The sequence below is a fragment of the Chrysoperla carnea genome, chromosome 3 (assembly GCF_905475395.1).
Source record: "Chrysoperla carnea chromosome 3, inChrCarn1.1, whole genome shotgun sequence".
Lineage (NCBI taxonomy): Eukaryota > Metazoa > Arthropoda > Insecta > Neuroptera > Chrysopidae > Chrysoperla > Chrysoperla carnea.
The window spans coordinates 30,023,367-30,049,390 of NC_058339.1; the positions used below are offsets into that span (position 1 = coordinate 30,023,367).

The 26,024-nt window shown below is 28.2% G+C and overlaps 1 protein-coding gene and 1 non-coding gene across 5 annotated transcripts in view; both read right to left on the minus strand.

Annotated features, from left to right (window-relative positions):
- Positions 1-8,094: 8,094 nt before the first annotated feature.
- Positions 8,095-26,024, minus strand: part of LOC123294772 (serine/threonine-protein kinase NLK) — a 160,659-nt gene continuing 142,729 nt past the window's right edge. Inside the window, exons 2-10 of one of the 4 annotated variants that reach the window (XR_006535114.1) lie at positions 24,317-24,446; positions 21,441-21,496; positions 16,539-16,645; positions 15,970-16,055; positions 15,496-15,894; positions 14,674-14,875; positions 13,902-13,995; positions 10,523-10,688; positions 8,095-8,225 (exon numbers count right to left, since the gene is read on the minus strand). Coding sequence is in view for 1 of the 4 variants with exons in the window: in XM_044875912.1 (XP_044731847.1) it covers positions 8,171-8,225; positions 13,902-13,995; positions 14,674-14,875; positions 15,496-15,894; positions 15,970-16,055; positions 16,539-16,645; positions 21,441-21,496; positions 24,317-24,446 (1,129 nt within the window). In the remaining 3 variants the exon portion in view is untranslated. Of the gene's footprint in view, positions 8,226-10,522; positions 10,689-13,719; positions 13,996-14,673; positions 14,876-15,495; positions 15,895-15,969; positions 16,056-16,538; positions 16,646-21,440; positions 21,497-24,316; positions 24,447-26,024 lie in introns of those variants that run through there. The other 3 variants (XM_044875912.1, XR_006535116.1, XR_006535115.1) reach the window with 3 other exon arrangements.
- On the minus strand, positions 16,835-16,941 carry LOC123297046. The gene has a single exon (XR_006535230.1). It is a non-coding gene; the product is annotated as a U6 spliceosomal RNA (small nuclear RNA).

Sequence of the window (26,024 nt, forward strand, 5' to 3'; positions counted from 1 at the left end):
ACATAATCTTTATTTTGAACGCAGAGAAGAAAACGTAAAAAGGCACCAAGTTTGGGTTAAAGATAGGTAAGGAATACCTTTCCTACTTTTAAGTAAAAGAGTAAGTGGAAAAATTCACTTAAGTTTCTCCTCTGGAAGTCCCAAATGGATTCCCGACATAGATTATAGAGTAACGTCTACAATCTAGGTAAATAGTTTACTGGCAAAATGATTAGGACGAAAATTGTTAAAAATAATATGTATAACAAATTTTGCATATAAATAATTTTTGGCCCTCGATTTACGTTTGAGCGTTCATTAATAGAACATAAAACACACCATATACAGAACAGCAAATATAAATTAAAATAAAACAGAGTGTCCGCAATTTGAAGCCTCTAGCGAAATATTTTCTAAGCACGACCTATGATAAGGCACTAAATAGTATAAGAAATTCTGCTTATGCGCCGTAAATATGTCTCCCTAATTCTTCCAATAGAGTGAAGAAACTTACCTGGATCAAACCTAGCATCTTACTGTTCAAATTTTTCGAACTTTATACTGTTTTTAGTGTTTCGTTTTCGCGACTGACCAGTATATCACATAAAATAGCTTGAAATACTTTTTCAATTAAGTATATAAAGGTCGAATACTCTTAATAAAACACCCTTTATTAACCTGGGTTTATTATGTTAACCATTCTGTAGGTTTTAAACAAATGTAAAACAATGGCCTGGAGTTATTTTCGATCGAGTTTTTTCTTTTCCACTAAAAGTAAAAAACTCCCTTTCGATCATGCTCATAAGTAATCTCAGAATACAAGTACGGATTAAGAATTGATATAGAAAAATATATTGAATATAGTGTTCAATGATATTTTTATTAATGTGTTATACAAATTTCTAAATTGATTTGTTTGGTTTTTATTAATTATTAATTATTATTTAATCATCATTATTATCACAAAGGCAACATAAATTACAGAGCTATGTGAAATAGTAAAATAATTAATTATGAAAATAATGATTTTTGAATCAATTAAAAAATGACAAAAAAAATTATTACATTTATTAATAATATATATACCGACTGTACAAATTACAAGTTTGTTTGTTTTTTTTTTTAATTTTTTAATATTTTTTAATTATTTTTATTTAATTATTATGATAAAATTTATTGAGTAGTAAAATTCATTCAGTTTTTTTTTTTTAATATTTGAATTCTACTCTCTGAGATCTCTTTTATTTTATTTCACTCAAAATATTTTGTTTTTGAGATTTTTAATGACTAAAAAAAAATATTGAAAATTTGTTGTTCATGTTTTTATAATCAAATATTTAGGTGATTTTTAACCCTTTATCAAATTGCAAAAAACCTTTTAATATTTGCCTATTAAAAAAAAGATTTAATGAAAACGGTTTAACAATATTTAAAAAGATATAAATTGCGTTCTGGGAAATAATGATCAGTGAGCGGTCACTTAATCATTTATAATTTTTTTCACTAGTAACTAGGTAACGGAATCCCCAAATAAAAACTAGAAAAATGCCAACTTCCTAGAATTGATAGAAATTCCAATAGTTTTATGGGATTTTTCATTGTTTAAATTCAGATCGGTTCAGCTCTCGTTAGCTACTATTTTTAGATATAAGTGAAGTAAATAACAACCTGTTAAGTAAACACTCTTCGATCACTATTTCCCAAAATGCACTCGTTAATAAAAATTTATTCGTTCTAATCTTTGAATTCGGCGATTATTTTCAAAATATCCAAATATTTTGAATGTAATAATTCAATACTACTAATTTTTTTTAGTTTACGTTTCTATTTTTTACAAATTAATTATCGACAACCCGTTAAAGAGAACATACTTTTAAACAAAAAATATCCCGTTTAAAGGTTAAATATTAAAAATTATTGACTTTAATTAAATCATTACAGATTTTGTTCACCCTTTAAATTACTTTGTGTATAGTAATTTTAAAAAATAAATTTGACATTTGGTAAAGGATTAAAAATCTCCTGCATTTATTTCATAACTAAAAAAACAAGAGTGTGAATAATAATTTCAAAACTCATGTTTATAAATACAAATTATTAACATACAGTTTTAAAATTTGTTTTACATAAAACAAAAAAGAAAACCAAAAGCAGACTGATCAATATTATTTGTATAAAAAAAAAAAAACACGTTTCTCGCTTACATAATTATTTGTATATAAAAATTATTTCAAATATTTACATCGCTTAAAGTAAAAAACGTAAAAAAAAGAACATAAAGAAGGACATTATTGAATAAGTTACGTTAAACGTAAATTATATTTTTTAAAAGTCTCTCATGTTTATATTACAATTAAAATGTAGGAAGTTACCTTATAAGCGTTTTTTTATTTCAATATTAGGGAGTTATTTGGTTTGTTTTTAAATTTTATTATATCAATGACCATTTTTAAATAATGCGATTTAAATTGATTTGATTTCGTATGTCCAACGTACTTCTTAATATGTTGCTAAAAACGTATGCTAAAATCAATACCCGATGTAATCGACATCCTCCATTGTTGACGCCCGTGTGTCACGGCTTTTCCTATATCACAAGATTGGGACAAGAGAAAATTAATATTAACATATTCCAGTAAAAATGAATTAATTGCACGAAATTTAATCATTAAAAAAGCGAAGAATTTTACCACAAATAGAAGTCCCGTTAGGTGTGCCAATTTATTTGTCGCATTCAAATTACTATTTTTGTATGAAACATAAATTTATCGTATTCAATGCGTAAGTAACAATTTGTCGTTAAAATTATGTTTTTTATTGCCTACTTGACCGAAAAATTAACTCCTTAACCCCAATTAGTATTAACATCATTTCCCATAGTTTTCTCGATTTTAATTACTACAATTTTATCAAAATTTGAGACTCCAAAATCGCACTTTTTAAAAAAAAAAGCCACCAATATAATGATGAAGCAATTGTGTTTTAAACTCATTTTACATGAGCAATTCGAAGTAGTAACTTTTTACACATTTGTATTTTATGTAAATTTTAACGCTGGAAAGATGTGTAAAAATTCACTACTCCAAACGCACACAAAATGTGTAAAACTAACGCAGTTGCTTCTATAGTTTACCAATTGTTTAAATATGGTTCAATAACTCCCCAAAAAAAATATTACGCATAATTTAAAGTCGAAGTCTATTTTACTCCTTAAAATATATTCCAGAGATTATACAAAAAATGGATATATATCGAAAACGAAATAAAAAATTACTAAATACTTTTTTTTTACATAAATATTGGAAAGTTTTCTTTAATTAATTGAGTAAAATGAAAAGAAAAATTATTATATCTAGTCTATAAAAATATTTACAAGTTGGTATTCATTATTATTAGGAAAAAAATGAAAAGAAAAAATGGTAACTTAAAAATAAAAGTATTTCCATCATTTTTTTTAAATTAAATATTTTACCATCAGAGCGCAATCACAACAATCATTATTTCCAGTCTGCTTTGGTATTTATTCAATTAATTATTTTATTAGTAATTTATGTTTTTTAGATCATAAAGAAAGCCATCATTTCTATGTTTGTTTGTTTTTTTATTTTATGTACAAAAAAATGAATTTGATATGATATACAAAATATCAATATTGAAAATTTCTCCAAGCAGACACGGTTTAGGAATTTTGTTTAAACCGCAAAAAAAGAAAAACTAGCGCTATAGGCCATGTATGCTTGATCGTTCACAAAAGCATTAAAAATGTTTGTATCGAGTTAATTAACGATTCATCATCTAAGAACAGTTTTCATATATTTAATGAAGGTAGTTTAGTATCTGAAGCTCAAGAATTTTGTTTTAATTGAATATTTAGCAAATTTTTTAAGTGTGTACAAAAACGAGTTCGGTACAGTTGTGAAATACCTATTGTAATATTGTGAAATACGCCTTCGAGTGACAGACTGTTCTCAAGGATGACACACGGGACTACTTGTGGCTAAATGCTAGGGACCCATTTGCGGTACTCCTCTTATCTCTTATGTATTATTATTATTATTTCACAATTAAATTGAGCTTGATGTTGCTTTCATCATTCTAACCCAAAAACAAAAATCCAGATTTTTGTATCACAGTGATGAATTTTTTCCATTTGCAATATTTTTAACTTTTTAACGTTAGTTGAATATCTATCTCTTCACTGTACTAGGTGTCTGAAGATGGCATACAATATTTATAAAATGTACATCATACCAACAAATTGAAATTAATTATTAAACAATCTGGACTCCGTATTATAACATAAGTTTCTATTTACAATAAAATTCTTAAATTTGTTTGAAATCGTTTGTTTGTTTTTCTGATTCTAAAAAAATTGGCACTGTATTTATTTTAAGATTAGCGAGTTGGTTGCTGATGAATGCGACAGAACGCGCAATATGTATTTAATATATATTTATCTCCCTCCCATTAACATCATCAAATTCAAGGAGACATAAATATGTGGTAGCAGAGTTTGGCAGTTTTGTAACAAATCCAAAGGGAAGAAGGATCAGTTTGATTGTATGAGGAGAAAAAACAAATTGGTGATAATTTTTATTTATTTTGGGATCAACTCTTATCCCTTTCTGTGTGTTGAACTAAATTTATCATTAAACTAATTTTAAAAAATAAAAAGTAAAGATTTTTTTATTTTGTCTTTTCATATCTCTCATTGCACACAAAAAATGTTCCAGCTGCACTTGTGAAATAATTGTGAGTCTCTTCATGGAGGTCACATTTGCACTTGAAAAGTTCATTCTTCTTTCGTTGATAGATAGAACATTTGAATTAATTATCATCAGTCTTCTATTCAAACATCAGTCGAACATGGTTGAAGTTATTAAGTTTTTTTTATTAATTAATTAGTTAAGTCCCAATTGTTTTTTTTGATTAACTTAAACAATAATATATCACTTTTCACTATGTTTTTTGTTAGTTTTGTTAATTTTTTTTTTTTAAATTAAAGGCAGTGGTATTACCTACAATTCACTAAATTTTTTAATCACACACTTAAATTACGTGAATTTTTTTTTTAATTAACCTTATATTACAAAAATTGTTTACAAAAATTTTTCCCGTCTTATATTTTAAGCAAATTTAAAATTTAATTCTTCCATTCGGAGTTTTAAAGCAGCAATTTTAATCCTTGCTAAGAACTAGAAGTTCTTTTATATACTGTTTTAAGCTTAATACTTTTCTCATTAAAAATATTCGATTTGTACACGAAAATTCGAAATTCCTGAAATCATTATGCAAAAAGAAAATCGGATAAACGGAAATTATGCTTGCACAGTTAGTGGATTCCGTTTTATTTACTTTTCTTTCGTATGGGCAATTTGTACTACATATAAATTATGTAAGAAAATAACTATAAAATTTAATATTCACAGTTTTTTCCCGATTTTTCTGAGCGATCATTCTGGTGAAAGTTATTTTTAACAAAACACATTCAAAATTCAAAAAATAAAGACTAAGTTTTTTTTTTTTTAATTTTCGCTGGATTATGTATTTTCTTAGGAAAAAAAAATAAAAATTTTGTAGTAAGGAACGAGAGAGATTCCAAGTAAATAGTTACTTATTGCAATCTAAAGTGCAAGTAATGATGTCCACTTACTTCAAGGGACAATTCTCAGAGTCTTATGAAGTTAAAATTCGTTTTCTTTGTTTTTTGCCCTAAGCGCATATGTTAGTTTACTTGAAACTCGATAAATAAATTTAATCGAGGGAAATGCGTGGATCTAAATTTTCAAGTTCAATAAAAATCTCACTCTGATTCATAATTGACAAACATTAGATGAAACCTTGAAATTACAAAGTCGATTACCAGTTATGTAGCAAAGTGAGCATTTCATTGATCTTGAAAACCTAGGCCAAGTTTAATGGCTGCGTTAGATGTGCATCTATACAAACAACATTTTTTGCTTGAAACATTTTGATCGATAAAACTTATTTTCGAGTTTCAAGCATATATCAACTTAAAAAGGGACACCCAGTACATATAGAGCTTTAAATGATTACATTTTGATGTACATGAAGTGATTTATGCAAGTTTTCATGGATGTATTTAACATTTCTTGTACTGTTTTACGCATTTTCGATTCTTTCTGAATTTGAATGCTTTCCTGTAGTAAATACTGTCAAAAATGATCTCGATATCTTCAGTAGTTTTTGTGTGATACGTGTACAGACACACATAAGGCTACTAATATAGCTTTTTATATAAATAATACTATTTATATGGGAGATTACTTTGTGTACTAATCAAATAAATTTAAAACGCGTGACAAACTACTTCCTTTGAATTTTAATTTGTTAAAATATAAGACGTAAAACATTTTATTTTTTGTATATTTGCATTGCATAGCTATAAGAAATTTTTTTTACAAATATGACAAAGAAATTATCCCTGAATTAAGATACATATTTGGTGTGTGGTTTCACAAAAAAATGGCGTTTTTTCTTGTTTTTCATAATTACATATACATATTCTAATAGTTTCACAATTATTATTTTTTTTGTTCAAAACTTAAAATACCATTTTATTGTTTAGTTTTTTTGTTCTGACTACATTCGGTGGTATTTAAGCGTCTCTTATTTTAATATTTTTTTACAAAGTAATCAATAATTTTTAATGTTTTTATAAATATTTACAAACATATCTATTATGTGTTTATTTTTAATTTTTTTTTTCATGCTACAATTTTAACTGTTTTCAACTTTTAATTTTTTTGATTTTATAATTTTTCAAAATTCTAGAATTTAAAAGGTATATTATATATAATTTTTTGTTTTTATTTTATTTATAATTAATTTGCTTTAAGTAATTTTTATTAAAAATCGTTTCTCGTTTAATTTAACCGTAATTTCGAAGCACATATTTGTGTGTGTTTTATTGAGTGTGAACGAATATCCATATAGGTCCTAATTTAAGAGAAAAATTAAATTTATTTCAGGGTAAAAACGATTAAGATAATAATTAAGCGTTATTATGTTATCGTATAGAGAGAATTTTTCTAAAAAGAATAAACCTATATGGATACATATAAAGGTAATAATTTATTCAAGGTGCATCCTTTGATACAACAAAGGCACTAAATATGAAATACATAACATCGAAAGTGTCATGGAAATTTAATTCAACCTGAAATCAATTAACTATAGTAAATGCTAAATTCAAAGCTAAATCGAAATTCTCCTGGCTTAGAGTGAATTCATTTGATGCAATTGCGCTTAAAAGAAGATAAATAAAAGAGCAATCTGTCAAAGTTATGAAATTGACGCTTTTTATTAGGACACTATCAGCAAGTTGTTTAATATCAGCAAGTTTTTTTATAATATCTATTTATGATACACAATTTTTTTTAAATTTTTAATGATTCCATCCATACGGGAGTAATCTGAAGAGTTTCTAGTCCTATGGACACGGAGTACTCGTTAAAAATATTTAATAATTCCCAAAGCCAGTTGAAGCAGTTTAAGCCACAATCAAGTTGGTGTTTTGATGTCGGTTATAATATCTATAGATTGTACATCAGTAAACAGTGGACTGCAATGGATAGCCCCATTCCAGCAAAGAGTGTTTCATCGCTTGAGAAAGAGATGTCATTGTTTTTGGGTTTCACATTATTATTTGGATATTTTTAAATTTAACATTTACTAAAATTATTTATCAAATCACAAACTTTGAAAATAAAAAATATTCAAATTTAACACTTAAATTGTGCTTTTCAAAGGGGGGCAGGGGGCAGGTGGTGCATCTCCGATTTATTTTTTACACACAATTATTTATTCATTTAAAAATATCGAGAAACATTCGTACATATTTAAATACGTATTAATATGTCTGATTATTGTTAATAATAATTAATTTTACATAAATTACATTTAATTAAAAATTCAAAAATTTTCATGTCAAAAAAAAAAAAATTAATTGTCTTTCGTCGAATTTTCTTTCTTTTTTTTTACACAATTTTCAAAAATAAACAGTAAAAAAATGTTAACTAAGTTCACTAAAAAGTGTTTTTAATAATAATAAAGTTTAAGAATTTATTTTTAGATTTAATATTTATAATAATATAGAGAGAGATTTCTTATATCAGGAAAAAATTATTGTTACCAGGAAGATATTATGTTATCTAAGCGGATGCCGTCGTCATTCCCAATTATGTGGGGATGGTGGTAATTCGCTGGGATGTGCTACTGTTGAGCTGAAATCAAATAAATAATTCAATTATGATAATTTTGTCTTAAAAAATGTTACCCAAATTTTTACAATTACAATATTAAAAAAAAAAATACATGCTGTTATTTTAAGAAAAGATACAAAAAAAAAAAATTTTTCTTTTTAAAAATTAGAAACAATCAATTAATTATCTAACAGTATTTGTAAATCGAGAGGAAAATATTCAATATATCGCGTTTTCTTCATGAGAAAAATAGTACTTTGATAACAGATTCAAAAAAATTTTAATGGATTGCTAAACATCTATTATTTAGCTAAAAGATAATAAATTAAGTTTGCTATAAAATTTCTGAAAGTCATAGACATTTTTACTAAAAAGCGAAAATAGACACCGAAGCAGTAGGTTACATTTATAGATGTACAAATAAAAAAAAAGAAAGAACAGGTTATTAACGTTTTGATAATTTGTATGGTAAAAAAATTAATATTTCGACATCAGATAGCATTTGTTTATTTTATATTCAGATACTGATTAGCAGCTGTCATTGCTGCGACATGCTTAGTCAAAAACTGACTTATGGTATACATTCTGAGGCACCTGCAAGAACTACGTAACCTTCTTTTGGCGATTCTTAGAACTTCTATAATTATTCAATAACGTACTGTAACATTTTTGTTAATTTCGCCAACGACGTTACGCAATAGTGACGCTATTTTAACTCACCTTTCAGGTTAGGTACGTGATACGTTTCTTTAGAGAATACTTCATTTTGCCTCAGTACCTATTATACTGTTGCTGGCAATCCGGACAAATTGTAGGGTAACTTATTGATTTTTTAAACCACATTAAGTCATTGGGTATGATGGAATGATATATTTGCCCTTCTCTAACTGCTAAAGGTGACTATTTTCCATAGAGATAATACCAAAGAGCTGTATTGACATAGGAAACGCAATAAGCGAACCGGATCGAGAGAGGTAGAAAGAGACAGAAATTGAAGCCGCATAAGAGAGACGAAGACAGCTATACCCGCCTACTTTATCTGTCTTTATATGTCTCTCTACAGCTAAACGCACCCACTTTATCTGCCTTTCTTTGCTGCTATTAACCGTTTGGCTGTGACTTTGCAGCTCTAATGGTATTATTTCTAGGCTCTTTTCTCATATTTAATATGAATAAGTTCCATTATTTAAATATGGCACGTCCTCTGAGATAGCAGATTCAAATGCGTACAAATCCATGATAAATTTTATTTTTGTAAGTTATAAAACAAATGTACAGACAACAGACATCAAATCCTCTCTTTTTTTAAACGTTTTACACACTTGTAATAAATGTTTGTAACATAAAACAATCAACCCTCAATGATAAAAATAAAGAAAAAAATAATGTTCAATGAAAATTCCTCTTTGTCAATTTAATGCCATTCACCCTGATTAGATTAATGAGTTTTCCTGGTAGTAAATAAAATAATGATAAATTATAATGTTAGTTTTAAAATGATCGATATAGTTTATATGAAAGAGTTTAAGGGTTATATTAAATCATTTGAAATGTTAAATATCTTGAATTCTTGTTTAATTAAATTGATTCACAACATTTTAGGAAAATATGCGCTCGTTAATATTTTCGATTGTTAGGCATATTTCGTATTTCATTTAAATTTGAATCTAATGTATAGATAATGTTTAACTTATATCAAACTGGAAAATTTGAAAATATGCTTTTAATACGATAAATTGACATTTTCCTAAAATGTCAATTTAGGAAAATCCAGAGATTTCTATACTTAAGTTGACGAAAAACAATTGGTAAATATGCCGTATAAGATTTTCCGATCCGTCAAAATTAATGAAAACGAAAGAAATATTTTGGTTTATTGTTTTTAAGTAATCTATATATTTATAAAAATATTCTTAAGTATTGTTTGCAAAACTTTTCAAGTTATCGAAAAAGTATTTCTCAACTTAAGTATAACGGACAAAAGTTCGACATCAACAAATAATGTTAGTCGAAAATTTGTATTTGTACTTAGTTTACTCATGATTTGAATAACGAACTTTTATCTTTTTTTAACGGCGGATCATTCAAATTGAAAATCCCATACAACACACGATTTTAGTAGATAAGACATGATTAGTTATTTAGGGGCAGGCATAAGTATAGAAATCTAAGTATTTCTTCATATTTTCAAAAAGCTACACATAATCTCTAAAAATGTTGTAATATTATTGGGAAAACATGCCATTAAACCAAATGATCAACAGAAAAAGTAATAAACAAAAAAACAAAAAATAAAATAAAAAAACTAAAAAACTAACCTATTGAGAAACTATATTCGTGAACGAAATTTTGAATCGATGTGTGGTCTGGTATGGTGAAGAGAAGTAGAAATGAAATGTCGTGTGTCACGCGGCATATAAAAAGATGACGGGTGACATGAGGATTTTAATTGTTGTCTTGAAAGGGGAGCAATTTTTCCCTTTTCTGATTTGACAAACGGATCAAAAAAATAAAACAAAAAAACATATTTTTAAAAACAATGTATCCCAAAAGATCACTTTGTAAATAATTGAAAAAAAAAAAAAAATTAAAAGTTAAAATAAGAGTGTGAAAATAAAAAGGGTTGATTGTTTAAAGATATTATAATGATTATAATTGCTTTTAGTAAATAAAATTTTCTTAATTAATAGAATATTAAATAAAAAAAATAAAAATTGTTAATAAAACAAATTATCAAAATGTAAATATTCAATTTAAAAGCCTTTTTCATCAATTTTGATCAAATTTGTATTAAATATTTAAATGTTAATTAAAATACACGGTGGTTGAAAAAAGATAAAACCCATGATTATTAGAAAACAAAAAGAAGCCTAAAACAGAACAAGAAGTATATTTTGTTTACAAGAAATGTCCTTGGAAAGAATTTCCACAATAAGATGAAAGGAGGATTAATAATAATCAGAATACGCCAAAATTCAAATTATATTAAGTAGTCACAATCTCGGAGTTGGTATGAGTTGGTTCAGGCTTAAAGCCTGCGTCACGGGTTGTTTATTTTCAATCTTCGATTAATAATATCATGTCTCAATATTTTTGAGCCGATTTCGAAGTATGCCTATTTTGTGAGGCAAAAGAACAACAGATAAAGAAATACAGTTCCTTTCTATGGAGTTGTTACTCCAGGTAAACAGTTCGTGAAAGTGGACACGATATGGCTCCATTAAACGGCAAGTGAGTAAGTTTGACCGAAATCGTTTTGCCATTTGTTATTTGGGAAAGTTTAGTAAATTAAAAAGATAACTCGAAGCATTCATTAAGTTAAAATTCATATCGTTTATTTTTAATAAACAAAGCACCTTGATGACAAAAGCTTTTAAAAAGATAATTTGAAATAATTTTTTACTGATTTCCATGCATTTGTAAAAAATCACAACACCATCAAAATCTGTTTTTTTTTATCAACTTGTCTACAGTTAAAATAAAAAAAAATATGCCAATCAGAAAAATACTCAATGAAAAACGGAACACGATTAAAAAAAACACAAAATAGGAATTATTGGTTACCAAATAAAATAAAAAATAAACAAAATAAAACAGGAGATAAAAAATAGGTACAAAAAATTGGAAAAGAGAAATAAAAGACTAACTACCATTTTTCTAACTACAAAAATTTTGGTAAAACCTAAATTTCATAAAAATTATTAATATAATTTTTATAAAATTTATTTTACCATAATTTTTTATTGCTATTTACTATCGGCCAGTAGGATCTAAATGAGGTGAAGGAGGTCAATTGGGGGTGAGGAGGTAAATGTAGGTGCCAGGTTTAGAAATAAATTTGAGTTATTTTATTCAAAAAATATATGCGTGGTATTTTTGATGGATTTTTGGTTGTGGACAATGTTAACATCATAAAAATTGGACATAAGCTCTAAAAAAATACAAAAAGTTATTTTGGAGTAGATTTGGCAAATAGTAAAACGTGCAAGTAACTTCTTAAATTCATCAAAGTGATTTTTAAAGTTTTATTTAATGTTTTTAAAAATTAATTTTTTGTTTGTTTTTAATTTGTAGAAAATTTATTAAAAAATCACCTAAGACTTATATGAATATGAACCAACTAAGATACAAAGTAAACTATCCGGAGAGGATGAAGCAAAAAATATGGAAAGACCGGGAATATGGCATTACAAAATAAAGCATATTATTTGAAATGTTCACGGATTTCTCTCTTCCATTAAAACAAATAAGATTAGTTTTTTTTCATTTAAAGCAGAGGATATCTACTGTTATCGTCTTGTGTTCTGAAAATTAGGATGAATCTTTGAATTGACGTTTTCGAAAATTTATTAATATTACGTAATAGCAAAAAAAAAGTATCTTCATTTAAACAGTAGGTACTCATCTGAAGTGATAAAACAAATTTAGTCCGATCCCCTATTGGTGATTCATAAAAATGTGACAAGACAAATACTCTTAGCCAATGAGGCGGATGGCGTGAAAGAAAACCTAAGACCTAAAAACACAAGAACTGAAGTCTCATACTAGACAGTCCTAGCATACATCAAGCAGCTCGTTCATGCAATTTAGTATTTTTTACTTGGGGAATTTTCGTAAAAAAAGTGAACAAACCAGCAACCACTGTCGATCTAAAATAGAACATTATTTCTGTGAAAAATGCTATTGAAGCGATTATGTAGGGAAATGTTATTATTGAAAATTTATATCGTTAGGCTAACGTTAACTTTAAAACCATAAACTAATATACTGCTAATTCTAGCGTTTACTTCCTGTGCCCTAATTGGTGGACCCCATAATCTAATATTATTTTATTGGCATTAAATATCTTTTATTTCGATTTTGTTTTTATCATATGATAAAAAAAGATCTGTAAATTTATTACGGGGCGATTATTGCCCTATAAAACCTAATTGTCCCGACTTCGTAAAATGTTGCTAATGTACATATTACAATATTTGTTTACCTACAATACACAAAATACTATTTACACTAGAAAACACGAAAATATGTTATGATGTCATTGACCACAACAAAAAACATTCACAAATACTGCATATATTTACAAAAAAATAAATAAAAAATTGAAAAAATCCATTTTTAAAAATTGAAACACAAATCAATCAATAGTGTTTTTAAATAAGGAGAGCGCGTTAGCATGGAAATCACTTGAAAATATAATAATTTTTTTAAATTCAAAAAATTAATTAATATTTTGATATCAAAAGAAAAAAGAAAAAAATATTTTTTAATATCTTAAAAAAAAACTTTTAATATAAATATTTTCAACACATTTTATCGAATTACTGACCAAATGTACATTACGTAACGTTATATTCTTATATAACGACTAAAAACTGTTTTTCGAAAATAAAACAGTAATTCTATGTGACTATGTATATATAACAAAAAATGATCGCGGTAAATTAAAAAAAAAAAAAAAAAAAAAAATTACAGTAAAGTACAGAATGTTCAGTAAATTCAATTTGATGGTCACCTATGCAATGGAGAATGTTGGCGCCGCGCGATAATGGTGATTTTATATTTTGATTTTGTGGAGATGGTTTTTTGGGTGATATTATTTTTATAATTATTGGTGGTGTTTTTTTGTGGTGGTGGTGGGTACGGCCGTTCGTTACACTTGAATGTTGTTGACCCGCCCGTGCGCGCGCCTCTTACCTGGCGAAGCTCTTGAAAGCTGCACTTTGCGGATTTATACATAATGGTACACGTGATGTATTTAATTGTTCCGCTATAAACTTGTGCATTTCCTCTGTAAAAATAAAAAAATCATAAATTAGAAATTAAATATGGATATTTACATTTTTATTGAAACTATTCTTACTAAAATTTTTATCTCATACATTAAAATTTAAGTTAAAAGTAGGTTTTACAAATCTGGAATTATTTGATTTACAAATAACTTGAAAAAACTACGATAAATGTATTTATGGCAATCGTTATCATCAACCTAACTGAAGTAATTTGGCTGTTTTTGATATGGTGAGATAAAATGTATTAGAATGGCTAAAATCTACTAGTGGCGTTGGTTTTGCGAAAAATATTTCCTTTATTTTTATCGTTTTCGAAAAAACTAAATTTACTTTATTATTTAGGCAGTCTAAATTTACTCTAGGTGGCTGTTATAGCCACCACTCAAGATTCTTCGATGTCTAAAAAGCGGTCTATAGTAAGGTTGTTCGGTGCGTTATCGGTTTTAACGGGGTTCTAAATTTTATACTTCTTTCAATTCCTTTAATTTCGATGTTACTCAGAGGAAATTTTTAACCTGTAACATACGATTATCAAGATTTTAACACGAAAACCAATCGGAATTGATTTGTCTAATTTCGATGCATAGTTTTAACAGGCGATATAAAATTATTTGTGATAAATTTGAGTGAAAATAAAATATGATGATAATAAAAATTAACATCATTCAATACAATACCTTTAACTTGTTGAACGGATGTAAGTTTTCGCTCCCACAAATCATCAAATGGTTGTTGTGCAATAGTTTCAAAGTCAGCTGTATATTGTCGCATACCACCGGCTGTCGTGTAACAACATTTACACATACATGAATGGTATCGTAAACGTCCTTCGTCAAGATACGGGTGTGCTAAAGCGTTTACAACTGTTATACGTCGATCCTGTAAAGAAATATTTATGAAAAATTATTTAAAGTAGAACAAAACAATTTTAATGAATCACCGGAAGTGCGAGGTGCCGAATTTTGAGTGTCTAATAGACATTTTCGGGGATTTCAAAACCCATAGATAGCTTTCATTCTCTTTAAGGTAAGATCGACATCTTGAAACTTTTCCTAACTTTCTAGACCTTTTCGTGATCGGATATACAGTTATTTTTGACCAACTTTTCAGGACAAAGTGTGATATACGCATGTATGTGAAACATATGATAAATACTGTTTTGTAAAGCTATTTTTGCAAATGCGTGATAACAAAATTGCTTTGCAGATAAGTGGGATGGAAAAGTGTCGATATTGTTTTTTTTTTTCATTTATTCCAAATCTCAATCACTGCCCAAAGGTTTCTTCACCTATTGATGCTTCAAGTTGTTGCTAACTAGCAAAAACCGTGAAGCTAGCTATTAGTACAATAGTAAATAAATAAAAAAACTAGGGAAATTCAAAGCATTCCCAGAATTGGTACTTATTTATAGGAATGTTGTGCCCTGCCAAGAATCTTCAATGTGATTACTTGTTTAATCAACCAGTGAAAAAAGGAAAGAAATTTATGAGTATACTTACCGGATCAAATACAAGCATTTGACATAATAAATGTACAGCTTCATGTGTTGCTTGCCCAGATAATGAATATAATGCAGATAACTTAGACGGTTTATGCGCTTTACGTAGCATATGTGTACGTGCTCCCTCACATGCGTAACGCATATCATCCGGTGATGGTGTACCCAATAATTCAGTGATTAATTCCAACTGTTGTACAGGACTTTGTGCTTGAAATAATATTCTACGACCTAATAATTCACCAAATATACAACCAACACTCCATACATCAACGGCAGCCGAATAATGTCGTGCACCCATTAATATTTCGGGTGCACGATAATACTGTGTTACCACCTCTTGTGTCATATGTTTACTTTGATCGGGTTCTTCTACACGTGCTAAGCCAAAATCACAGATCTACAAACAAATTATAAGTGAATTAGGTATTAGGTACGAATAGTGTTGGGTAAATTTATTGAGAAAATAACTTACCTTTAATACACAATTACTGTTCACAAGTAAATTTCCTGGTTTAATGTCCCTATGTAAAATTCTAGCTGAGTGTAAATATTTCAGTCCTGAAATCACAATAACATTCAAATGAGCTAATTTGATTGGATTAGGTAATGTGATATTTTTGGAATGATAGTAAATTTTCGAGTTAACGATGAGTTAAAAGATTAGAAACGCATAAAATTCAAAACATTTTTGACATAAAAAGTCAACAATGGAGCAAGATGGGTGCTCGAAACGAGCACCTGGTGGACACACCGCAAACATACTAAAATAGTCTATCAAAACAAAAATTTCCTATTTTTAGTTTTCATTCATTATTTGTTGATAAGATCGCGTGATTTCTGTAATCACAATAAGTTCTCGCTTTGATCACGGTTTCCCTACAACGGCAATAATAATTGCTCATTGACGACTCAATAATGCTCCAAATTTACATGCCATACGCAAATGGTAATCAGAATGCAACTTTATTTGACGCGATTATTTTCTCCTGAAATTCACTAATATTTTGTATTTCAAAGGGATGTTTGAAAATGAAATTTTACCTCTAAGTATTTGGTACAGGAACACTTTGATATGATCCGATGAAAGATGTTGCGGTGATACAATAATTTTATGTAAATCACTTTGCAGTAATTCTGTTATAACGTATCTGTGAAAAATGCTAGTTAAGGAAAAACTTGATCAAATAAATGAAAATAAGTTTATAAAATAATTTTTGGGACCATATTTTTGATACTTTTGGAGACCATAATTTTCTTAAAAAATGTATTAGATTTGAGAAAGAATTTCTTTTTATTTTGTGCCCAATGAATTGACGATTTAAACGATTTGCAAGAAAAAAAATGTGGAACGCTTCACGATTTTGCGTGTCATCCTTGAGCAGGGGCCATGCTAATCTTCTCTGTATCGTTCCAATTTTAGTATATGTACTTCCGAAGCAAGTACATAGAACATTGCATTACTTTCGGTATTTATACTGAACTTAACATTCTGCATGTCACTAATGAGAGGTGTTGTATTTTGTTGAGGTTAGCAGATAAGGATAGACATATATATATCTCTTTCACTCATGCGTACAATATTCAGTAACAAATGGGTATATGAAAATGACATATCTATGGTTTTAAAATAAATTATTTATTTTATAAGAGAATTTTATTTAGCGTATTTGAATAAAAAATTAAAAGAATATTAAAAAAAAAAAAAAAAAATTAAAATAAGAGAATTGTTATTTGCAATTTTTCTTTCTAATTCCTCAGGAAGTACTTCCAGATATAAGACGTAACTCGGACAGATCAGGCAACAAAAAATAAAGTTAAATTATTCAATAAAAGGAAAATTTTTCAATGTTTTATATAAACTAAGTAAGATTGTGTTTTCAATAAACCGGGAACCTCGCTTCGCTGCCAGATTTTTTTAAACACACGGTACAATGTATCTCATTTAATGAAAAACAGGACTATTACATTTAATGTACATTATGTATTATTCCTGTCACAAAGGGTGAATGAATGAAAATGTTTTAAAGGACGAAGAACCAAAAGCAACCAATATTACATTATAGAGTTTTAACATGAACATAGCACCAGATCATCAACACACAAAATGTTTGGTTACTATAGTAACATCCAATCATATACAACAGGGATGTACCATACACATTTACTGGATACACGGTTACGCTTGTTCTTTCCATACCATATTCTATCCCTGATACTTTATACCTAGATTGTTGCTTTGTTTGTTTGTTAAATAACTAGCTTGATTCTCTTTGTGATCCTTTCTTTATGGGTACATTCATTTGTATGGGAAACTTTTTAATGATTTATGCTAAGTAATTTGTTTTAAGTAATGATTTATTTATTTGAAATTTATATTCAAAATTTATTTCGTCCATTTTACTTTTATAATATTCATAAAATATATTATATTTAGTATTCAAGTACTTTTTACTTTAATTAAAATTAATTATTATATTAAAATAGACGAAACTGTCATTTATATGAAGAAGTTATAATAGCATCACCCCATTATGGGCTTAGAAGTTTTGTACTGTGTCGCAGTTTTGTACAGTGCAAAATATTAAGCCTTATTTGTTAATTTGTAGCAGGCTGAGTTTAAAGTCCAAAATTTCAAATCGATATTCCTTGAAATAACGAAAATATGATAGTGTCTTCATCTTAAATGCGACACACTGTATTAACCAGAATAGTTCGAAAAAATTTTAAAGGAGAGAAGCAGAACTACACAGGATAAACTCTTTTAACCGATGAGCTGAAAAATTTTGAAGTGGTAACTCAAATACAAAAAATTTGTCAAACAAAAAAAGCTGGCCTAATCAGAGAGGCATATTTTAGACACCTTGAATTTAGACCTTGGTTTTTAGCATACCCATTCCTGATAGACGAATGCTCAATTAAATTAGAAAGTTTTTTCTTATCAAAAAGTAAACCATGGATTTATTGAGCCAATCAACGAAGTCTCATATCGATCTCTCAGATCACAATGACCAGATCTTCTCCCCACATCAGATTTAATTAAAAAAATTGTATGTAATTATTACAATTCCATCCTGAAATCTCTAACTGTACATTTAACGATTATACCCCATATTGAAAATATTATCGTACACTCTAAAAATATAAACAATCCCCCTAAACATTTCCTATCACATTTTTATGATAAAAACGATGTCAGATAAGGAAGGTATCTAGTGTTGGATGAAGGCAGTAACAATATATGAAACACCCAAGCCAAGCATATGCAGCAACATACATACATACATATTTAAGATTGATTGTATAAAATTACGATTATGAGAGATTTAAGGTAGTATGGGTCGTCAACAGACCATCTTTTTTTTTTCAAAATTTTAAATAGCGTACAAAATTTAATACACACATTACCATAATTTATCATAATAATTAAACTGATTATATAACAATTAATAATACATAAAATTCTATTACAAAAAAAATAAATAGTATTTTGACCATTCATTTGATTAGATATTGTAGTTATAATTCCTATATTATCGACATATTATACTCTAGAAATGTTCTGTATCATAATGAAAATTATAGATTTGGCAACGTTATAACGGTTTAAAGCGCCGAGTTATGGTTCTTTAAAATTTCCGGAGTCGATTGTCTATTTTATAAAAACAATTTTTTGTGACATATTGATTAAACTTGCCAACCGATGTCAACGACATCTGTAAATGATTTTTAAAGTTATCATACTCATAATGGAACATACAATGACGGAAATTACAATGTAAATTATGTTTAATCGTTAATATTTTTGATAATGATCGATACATGTATTTTGTTTATCTTAATATATATATTTCTTGTGTTCGTGTGTATGTGACTGAACTCCTCCTAGACGGCTGGACCGATTTTGATGAAATTTTTTGTGTGAGTTCAAGGGGATTCGAGGATGGTTTAGATTTACAATTTGGTCCAGTACAACTATTTTTGAGGGCTCCGTACCAAAAAAATGAAATTTCATTAAATGGTGGGAGCGCATATAAATCATATCACATTATGTATACTATGTGTACTATGTATTTTTAATAGTATTCAGGTATTGTCAATAGGCATTTATTAGAGCCATATGCGAGCGCAGCGAGCTCTACTATCAAAGGTCAGGCCAAAGGTCGAAGGTCAGGCCACTCCAATAAATAGGAGTTAAATTGGGGTTTAGCGGGATGGGTTTAGCGGACAGGCTAAACGTAGTATAGGTATTCATGAATTGGAGTTACGTTTTTACGGGACAACGTCCGTCGGGGCCGCTAGTATATATATAAATTCTTTAAACTTTTTTTTTTTGTGCCTTATTATGAGAACATAGTTTTTTGGAAATATGAGAATTTTGGTCTTGTATAAAGGATAACGCACGGGATCCCATTGAATCAACGTAAAAACTACGATTTTTAATTTTGAATATTTCATTAAAAAAGTCGATAAGGCATCCTCACACTTGTATAGAACATTATTTAGATGTTTATCTTTATTATGATAAAAGGCCAACTGTTCTAAATTTATTTTTATATTTTAGCCATACTACCTTAACGAACAGTAGCAAGTTATGCTGCATAAGGGATCTAGATTCTAGTGGAGTAGTAATGTTGTACTGTTCTATTAGTAGACAGTAGAGTAGAGTGAGTAGTCAGTGATTCTCTCTATCAATATGTGCACATGCATATTGTAATCATACGTAATAATTATAATTACTTTCTGTTTTATTCTCAGTTCTCTGCCCGAGAAAAATATGCGTAAAAATTAGAAAGATGAAAAGACGATGCAAAACCTTATGAAAAATGCTTCACATTTAATATTCTAGGATATAGAAAGTAAAAAAATCCATAAATCCTAACTTTCTGCCTCGTATTTAATAAGTTCCTGAGTAGATGTGGAACATTTTTTCTCATGAGACAGACCGGTCGAGATAGAAGAAGGTGTAGAAAAGGGGGGAAGAGTGGACCCTAACCGTCTGGAAGTAATGGTAAGTCAAAACATTCAATTTTTATAAACCGGGAAAAATAGTGGCAGATAAAACTTTTTGGCGATTTTGGCGAAGTTTGTCTGGTTTTGTCGTCAAAAATTTTGTTGTGGTTGAAGTAAACCGGAAAAAAATGCGCATCCAAACCGGATAGACTGAAGTGCGATTTTCTTGTTACAACATGTACTTTTATGGAAAAATAGTGGCAGACCGCAGACTGGCAGTATGACGGTAATTTGAAATATGTGTGGAATAAGTCCCGAAAACGAGCCAAAAATAATAAATTACTGAAAAATGAGCAAGTAAAAAATGGTGCGATATTTTACAACTAGTGTGATGCCATTAAAAAGTTTCGAAGTTTCGTGAAAGGAAATATCCCATTTTTTTAAATATTATCTAATAATTATTGTTTTCGTTGTTATTCGCTTACGGAAAAGGGAGTCAGTCAGTAAGCCCTGTAATGTAGGATATTGAATATAGCCATAAAGTGTGTGATTTCACCTTTGACTATTCAATGGGTTTCATAGACATTGTAAAATATATTATAATAATGACAAGTAGAATGGTTTGTCATAATCAATCGACAATCGTCATTGTAGTTAAAGGCACAATTTTAATAAATATAATATGAATTGATATTATTATCATCTATTTACTTTAGCGGAAATATATTTTTATGAAAATTGCATGTAATATGAGGGGAGTTCGCATGGAACAAATTCGGCTTCAAAATTAATATTTTCAAAAGTTTTCTTAGCTCTACCTGTGACACTTTCAAACCCAAGATTTTGAAAATCATACATAAACCATAAAAATATATTCTTTGAACTATTTTTTTGAAGCTTGCTTATAACATATATTTTCAGTATTGTTTTTCTTAAACAAATTCCTCATTTAATATTATTTTCATGTGAAAAGTTATTTTTAAAAAAGGATACATTTCTTGGAAGAAGTCTAAATGTGGAGGTTGAAGAATATCCAATGCCGAAAGTACCTGTAACAAAAGAAAAATTTATCAAAATTTAAAACAACAATTTTTCCGAAGTGTATTTTTTCAGTTCTAAAATTGTATATGCGTAATGAAACTGTCTGAAAATTTCGTAATTTTTCATTATGACAAATCTGAAAAATTATTGTATCTGTGAAAATTCTTGAAATCGAAATTTCTTCAACAACTTGCTTAACGATTTAAAATTGTTCTGCATTTTTTAATCAATTATCTTCTTGTTACACAGAAGAAGTCTTTCAATTTCAAGAGCTTTTCCAAGTTTTATATTCTTCGCAATGACGCAACCATACGTTTCAAATATGTGGTCATCCAACGCACTGTATATTGACCGTAGGGTAGTACAGTTCTATCAAACCAAAGTAGCACTGAGCAATGAGCAAGAGAGAATGTAGATATGAGTGCTCATACATATTCCATGTCTCTTGCACAGTCCCACTTTGTTTTGATAGAACTCTAGTATGTATGTACAGTACTAGAGTTCAATACTAAAATTTGGCTCACTCTGTACTGAAAAAATAAATAAATACAAACAAATCGTCTCTGCCACAGTTATTCACGATCAGTAAAAATGAATTCATCTAAATAAAAATTTAAAGTAAAAAGAGGAATCTTCAATTCCTTTATGTTTGGTGATAATGGCTAAATATATTATATTTTATTAGCTCCTGGTCACAAATCATATGAGTTGGATTCAATTTTATATTTAAATACGAGAATGCAGACACTATACAATTTTTTATTATGCTATTATAACTATCGATTTACTTGGCTGAACATAATGCTGGTATGGAAACATTCATCATGTCCAAATCGTTATCACCAAGTGGCTCTGACAAAAGAACTTGAAGAACCATCGTACAAAAAAAATATATATATATTTGTATATTTTTCATTTAAGTTTTTTAGTGTATTCAATTTTTACCTCCATATTTTCGAATATAGAAGTAAAGTGAGGAGCTGAAACATATTTTACTAATGATACTAGCACCTTATACAGGATTCCCCAGGAGGAACGGACTCCCTTGTTGCATCAAGTAGCAAAAAAAATTCTAGAGGTCTTCTTTCTTTTTTTGATCCGATGCACTTTCACTCGCCCCTTATTACGAATTTGTACACTTGTGGTGCCAATTTTAGGCACATAAATGTGACACCAGCGATGGCAGAATGACAAAAAACAATTTTAATGAAAACTATCTAAAAATATTTTACTGTCCAAACATTTCTTTACTACCTTCTTTACTAGTTTGCTAGTAAATTTCAATTTTTTTTCAATAGAGACAATTTCACCATCTTACTACCTTAAAAACTAACCTCTTGTATTTCGGGTTTTAGATATAGTTGCACTCCCAAAGTATGTCCGAATACAGATATAAATTACATAGAGGTTGTGTATGGCTATATCACAAGATATTTTTTATTACTAAACAGGCAACCCACATCATGGGATGCATCATGCCCTAGTTACGTATTATAATCAATTTATAATAGTTTTATAATTATAAAATAAAATAAAAAAATTGAATATTATAACAAAAGATGTAATTAATTGTGATAATTGATTTCTTTTATACACACATAGTTGTGAAAAGAATAAATATTATTTATAAAAAAAGAAAACTAGGAGTAATAGAGACGGCTTTTTTAATTTATTATTTAGGAAAAAAATAATCTATTGTGTTTTAATTAATAAGAATAATATTTTTTTATAAACTATTGACTGGACGATAGTTCAATTGAATTTACCTACTCAGAATATTTATTTATATAGGCAATTGTTTTTACTCAATGAATATCTGTTTAACTATACAATGTGATTTGGGAACATATACATATCCATAAATTTATTTAAAATTCCCATTCCTCTTCGGCACGATGGGTCACTTTTTCCTCATCACCTTAAAACTATAGGGTCAAAATTTCTAGACTCCACTCTTTTCTCGGAAGTGAATTTCGAATTTTTAGCTTTCCTTGCTACCGCGCTTTACCATTGCGCGTGTGACTTGCTGTCACAATTCTTTTGTGTGCATTTTTCGACAAGTTAAAGCTCAGTATGCTTCTTCCTTCTTAAAAAATAAGATCAGAGAAATCACAATTTCTCAACGTGAAAAATAAGGAAGATACTAGGTCAAATGAATTTATTTACAATAAAAACGTTCGCAATAGACCATTAAAGTTACAGTTACAACAAATAGGGTGTACTAAAAAATATATACAGGGAGTTCCAGGTGTAAAATACGCCCTTGTTGCAACAGGTAGAAAATAAAATTCTAAGGTGAAAAATCCTCTTCCATTTTTTGATCCGATGCACTTACATTCACCCCGTTTCCGACATACAAACTCTCGTGTCTTACTCTCGCAGTTTCTTAACCCCCCCCCCCCCCCAGCTGTAGCGCGCTTCTGATTTGCTACCTATTTTAATTATTTTATTTTCTACCTGATGCAACACTGGAGTCCGTTACTCCTAGTACATCCTGTATAATATTGCTTAACCCATAAATAAAATCATTTGATCCATTTTCTCGGCCTTTAAAGTTTTAGGTCGATAACTTCTGTATCTCAGATAGTTTATAAAAATCACATTTTTCGTTTTTTTTTTTTCATTTAACTAACGATTATGATGGAAAAAGCGAAATGTTCTAGACAGTTATGAAACTGTTGTAAAAGTTTATGAATTTTCAAAATTGGATAAAAGATTAAACCAAATGCCCAAAGTGAAAATTAAATTTAAATCATTAAAAAAAAAAAACTGTGTCCAAGAAAGACAGAATGTTCAAGAAGTTTTAGAAACGAAAAATTTTTACTTACATTTTCATGTTTGAAAAAGCATAACATTTTTAATTCACGAAACACTCGTTTCGATGAGACAAGTGATTGAAATACATTTGGTAATTTTTTTAATGCAACACGACGTCCATCACGTGGATCGGTCACCGCCCTGTAAATAAGCAAACAAAAGAAAATTATTAATATATATTTTTTGAATTATGCAATAATTTATTTGTAAAATAAAAGAAATTCATAACAACTTGTGTTTATTTTCTGTTTGTTGTAAATAAATATACATGGATGAAGTTTTTGATTTTAAAACAATTTTATTAAAAAAAGTTTTACTTGTTAAGTTTTCTATAAAGTAAAACTTTATATCTGTTTTATAAAAATAAAATATATAAATACAAGGCAAAAAGTCAGTTTTGTATTGTGAGGAAGGAATCAAGTTCCTGTCAATAATGAATCCTTATATATTATAAATGTGAAAGTAAGCATGCTTGTTTGTTTGTTACACTTTCACGCTAAAACTAGCGAACGAATTTTAATGAAACTGTACAGCAATATAGCTGATATATCAGAATAAAACATGAACTATAATGTATAAAGATATATTAAAAAACAAATAAAAAAATTAAATTAAATTTGACATTTACCATTTTTTAAATTTTTACAGAAATCTTTAATTTATGGTTCAAAATGATGAATATAGATGGAGCAGATCTATGATCACCATTTTGAACCCATAAATTAAATAATTCTGTAAAAATTTAAAATAGTAAATGTCAAACAAATCATGGCCAACTTTTCTGATATACTCAATGAATTATGACTATTTTTTATTTAACAAAATTGAAAACTATGTATGTCAAGAGAGGGTGAAGGCTATAAAGTGGTTTCCTACTTTTAAGCCCAGTGAAGCGGGCGGGTATCAATCTAGTAGAATATATGAAATATTCACCAAATCTATTTAAACGCTAACGTTTAAATAAATTAAAATTTGCACGTAGAAACTGTTGACTACTTTTAGGTTTTCATTTCCTCTGTTTTCGCTTTTATTTTGTAGACAGGCCTACGAAACTTTAAACTTACTTATAATATTAGCCCCATAAAGTAAACAAATTAATACTTGGCTCAAAAAATATTTGTATCTTGATTTTTCTTTAAAATACACTTTGTGAACTTAAGTGTTTAGTACTAATCGAACTTCAGTGTATCAATTGTTTAAATAATTTCTACCAAAACGATGTATTTTGGGAAAAACAATGAAGAAAAAGAAAAATTATCAAACTTACGAAGAAAGAGAGATCAAATAACGCTAAAATGTTTAAAGTATTTAAAAAAAAAAATTTATAGTATTTCAATTCTGTGAAGGTAATCTAAGAAGAAAATTTGTCTTTTTATACCATAAGTAAAAATAATATTAGAAATATTTTTGAAAATAATATTACCAACGGATACAAGAAAATATAAATTTCTTGTTAACAACACAAGAACAGCGAAACAGCAAATAAAAAATAAAAAAAACTAGAAATTATTTCAAGAATTGCATTTTCTAAAAATAGTATGGAAATTGTATATGTGTGATTGTACTAATATTATTGTTGTTATCTTTGTCTATTGTATTCATGAAAAGTTGTCTATTTTGTCAGTTACATTTGATGTCTGTTTGTTTCATCAAATATGACGATTTTATGTATACATATACATGTTTGTGCATTTGTTAGACTTTTAACGAATACATCTA